At 55.0% G+C, this 4,000-nt stretch overlaps 1 protein-coding gene across 1 annotated transcript; it reads right to left on the reverse strand.

Annotated features, from left to right (window-relative positions):
• Window positions 1-1,636: 1,636 nt before the first annotated feature.
• On the reverse strand, window positions 1,637-2,553 carry EAH_00056270 (hypothetical protein; the record flags this gene model as incomplete). The annotated part of the gene is made up of 3 exons (XM_013393814.1): window positions 1,637-1,808; window positions 2,164-2,251; window positions 2,460-2,553. The coding sequence occupies 3 exons, from the start codon at window positions 2,551-2,553 to the stop codon at window positions 1,637-1,639; spliced, it is 354 nt and encodes a 117-aa protein (XP_013249268.1).
• Between the last annotated feature and the right edge of the window lie 1,447 nt (window positions 2,554-4,000).

Here is a 4,000-nt window from a genome sequence, read left to right on the forward strand (position 1 = left end):
CGCGCTGACTTGCGCACTCCTCACTCGCATCCGCAGCAGCACCAACACCGCCAATCGTCGCCTGCATCTGAGCTTTGTGTGGATCCTTCAATTCCACAGGGCGCTAAATCGTGCAGCTGTGCAGATGCAGCACGGTGCTCCGGCCACAGACTTCCTGGACGTACAGTGAGAAGGCACCCTTCCTTGCGCTGCACAAACCTCACCAGCAGGATGACGCGCGACTTCACTATTTCGTCTTTACTTCTCCTCGTGATGGCGCGGGCGTTACGTGCCATCCAAGCGGCGCACAAGCCGGCATTTCAGTTAATGGAATGAGCAGGCCTATAAAACAAACGGAAGCATAGCAACTCTGCGCGAACTGCCACGTAGCCTTCCCTAGCAAAACGGCGGCTGCAACTCGGCATGGCCCCAACGCATGTTGCCACAGAAGTGTTTTATCCCCAACAGACAACTCACCTAGCAAAACAACGAAATGTGGAACCTCCCAAAGAGTGATGCAGAATCAAGCAAGACAAACCTGCACAAACTGCTCTGTGGGTCCTTGCCCTAGGCCGCAGGTTTGCGTGCGGGCTTCTAAACAACCCATTATGCCACCCAGCGGGCAGGTGATGCTACGTCGGGCAGATGTCTACACGTGCCTCTGGGTCTGTGAGTTATCTGACTCTGCGGAATCCTTTAGTCAGCCTGATCTACGGTAATGCCAAGTAGCTTCCCCAGGCCGCATCTTGGAGGTTCGGCGCCTAACCCCGCTAGTGGATGTGGCGCATACGCAAGCACCATGGCATAGGGAAAACTTTGACCTGGATAGGCTTTGCACGGAAGCTTTTCCTGCGAGGACGGTCCTCCGAGAAGAGGCCTTGGCCAGCGGCCAACGCACTCTCTGGAAAGACGCGACCTTGACGTGCCCAGTCCCCACTAGCACCCGCAGCAGCTCAAAAACTGCCAATCGTTGGCTGCACCAGAGCTTTGCGCGGCTCCGTCAATTCGACATGCCGCTAAATATTGAATTTGCGCAGATGCTGCACGCTACTCCGGCCACATACTTCCTGGAGGTACAGTGAGAAAATATCCTCGCTGCCGCTGCGCAAACCTCACCAGCAGGATGACTCGCCACTTCACTCTTTCGTCTTTACTTCTCCTCGTCAAAGGTGCGGGCGTTACCTATCTGCTAAGAGGCCCACAGCCCGGCCTTTTATGTAATGGAGTGAGGAGGCCTAGTCAACAAACGGCAGCATAGCGACACTGCGCGAACTGCTAAGCTTCCGTCCCTACCAAAACGACGACTCCAATGCGATGAACCCTCAACGCATCTTTCCACAGATATGGTTTAACCCCAACAGACAACGCACCTGCCAAAACAACGAAATGTAGAACTGCCTTAAAAATGATGCAGAATCAAACGAGGCGAAACTGCACAAGCTCCGTTGTAGGTCCTCGTTCTAGGTCACAGGTTTGCGTGCGGGCTTCTAAACAACCCATCACGCCACCCAGTGGGCAGGTGATGCTACTTCGCGCAGATGTCTACACTCGCCATTGCTCTGTGATTTATCCGACTCTGCGGAAGCCCCTAGTCAACGTGATCTATGGTAAAGCGACGTAGCATACCCAGGCAGCAAATATTTTGGTGGTTCGGCGCCTAACCCGCCCGGCCCCCCGGTGGATATGGCGCAACCGCAAACACGATGTGGACATTGGGCAAACTGCAACCTAGGCTCTTCTGTGTCGACGCTCCGTCGACCAGTGGTCCATGCCCATCGAGCAACGCACTCTCTGGACAGACGCCGCATTGACGGACCCCTTCCTCATCCCTGGCATCTGGAGCAGCACAAAACCCGCCAACCTTTGCCTGCATCAGAGCACTGCGTGGTTCCCCCAAATTGATGTGGCATTATATCGTGCACCTGTACAGACGGAGCGTGCTAATCCGGTCACACACTTCCTGGAGGTAGAGTACAAAGGTCTTCGCTGCCGCTGCACAAGCTTCACCAGCAGGAGGCCCCGCCAGTTCACTATTTCGCCCCACATTGTCTCCACATTGTCTCCGTGAAAGCGCCGCAGTAATGTATGTACGAAGCGGCGCACAATCCGGCGCTCCAAGTAGTGCAAGTCGGTGGCACAGTGCACAAGAGGAAGGATGGCGGCACTGCGGCAATTCCTACGTACCCATCCCTATCAAATCGATGCCTCCAACCCGAATACGCTTTCAACAAATCTTTCCACAGTTGTGTTTTGTGCCCAGCATTCAACGCACCTGCCAAAACAACGAAACGCAGAACTTCCTAAAAAGTGGTGCAGAAGCAAAGAAGTCGGAACTGCACAAAATGCGCTGTGGGTCCTCGGCCGAGGTCGCAGGTGTGCGTGCAGACTTCTGCAGAACCCTTTTGCCACCCAGTGGGCAAGTGATGATACGTCGCCCAGATAGATGTCTACACACGCCGTTGCTATGTGATTTATCCGACTCTGCAGAAGCTCCCAGTCAACCTGATCTACGGTAATGCGATGTAGCTTCCCCAGACAGCACACATCTTGGAGGCTCGGCGCCTGAACCCCCATGGTGAATGTGGCGCAGACGCAAAAGCTACGGCATTGGGCAAACTGTAACCTAGCTATTGGATCTGCATTGAAGGCTCTCCTGCTAGGAGGCCTTGCCGACGAGGTGTCCTTAGCCAGCTACCAACTCACTCTCTGGAAAGACGAGACCTTGACGTGCCCAGTCCTCACTAGCACCCGCAGCAGCACAAAAACTGCCAATCCTTGTCTGCATCTAAGCTTTGCGTCGGTCCTTCAATTTGATGTGGCTGTACAACGGGGTTCTGTACACACAGGGCAACCTCATCAGCATGACGCCGCGCCACTTCACTATTTCGTTCCGCATTGTCTCCGCAAAGACGCACCAATTACTTGTCTGCCAAGCGGCGCCCAGTGCAGCGCTCCAGGTAGCGGGCATTCGACACTTAGTAAACAAGCGGCAGCGTAGCGGCATTGCGCTAACTGCTACGCAGCCGTCCCTAGCAAAACGACAACTCCAACGCGATAAACCCTCAACGAATCTTTCCACGGATATGCTTTATGCCCAGCACACAACGCGCTTCCCAGATATACGCAGTGTAGAATTTCCTAAGAAGTGATACATAACCAGACAGGACGAAACTGCACAAACTGCTGTGTGGGCCTTTGCCCTAGGCAGCAAGTTTGCGTGCAGACTTCTCGAGAACCCATGTGGCACCCAGTGGGCAGGTGATGCTACGTTGCTCAGACAGAGGCCTACACACGCCGTAGCCATGTTATTGTTTAGACTCTGCGGAAGCGCCAGGTGGGCGTGATGCGCGGTAATGCCAAGTAGCTTCCCCAGGAAGCACACATCTTCGGCGTTCAGCGCCTACCCCGCCCAGTGAATATGGGCGTTTGCGTTTTTGATGCCGTAACCTTTTAGACGTTGAATCCATATCCGAGACGTAACTTACGGGATCAAGCGTCTGCCAGACAGCTGTTCAGGTCCCTGGTCATTGAGCAACGCACTGCCCGGACAGACGCCGCATTGACGTGCCCCTTCGTCACTCCTCACTGGCATCTGTAGAAGCACAAAGCCCGCCATCCGTTGCCTGCATCAGAGCATTGCGTGGTTCCCCCAAATTGAAGTGGCATTATATCGTGTACCTGCGCAGACGGGGCATGCTACGACGGCCACACACCTCCTGGAGGTACAGTGAGAAGGCATCGGCGCTTCCGCTGCGCACACCTCCCAGCAGGATTATGCTCCACTTCACTATTTCGTCCTTAGTTGTGCCCGTGAATGCGCGCGAGTGACGTATTTGCTAAGCGGCGCACACCCCGGCGCTCCAGGTAGTGCAACTCGGAGGCTCAGTGCAGCAGCGGATGGATGGTCACACTGCGGGAATTCCTACGCACCCATCCCTCGCAAACCGGCGCCCCCAATGCGATAAACCCTCAATGCGTCATTCCACAGATATGATTTATCCCCAACAGACACCGCGGCGTT

This window comes from Eimeria acervulina, genomic scaffold, assembly GCF_000499425.1.
Source record: "Eimeria acervulina Houghton genomic scaffold, Eah_scaff1149, whole genome shotgun sequence".
In the NCBI taxonomy this organism is placed as follows: Eukaryota; Apicomplexa; class Conoidasida; order Eucoccidiorida; family Eimeriidae; genus Eimeria; species Eimeria acervulina.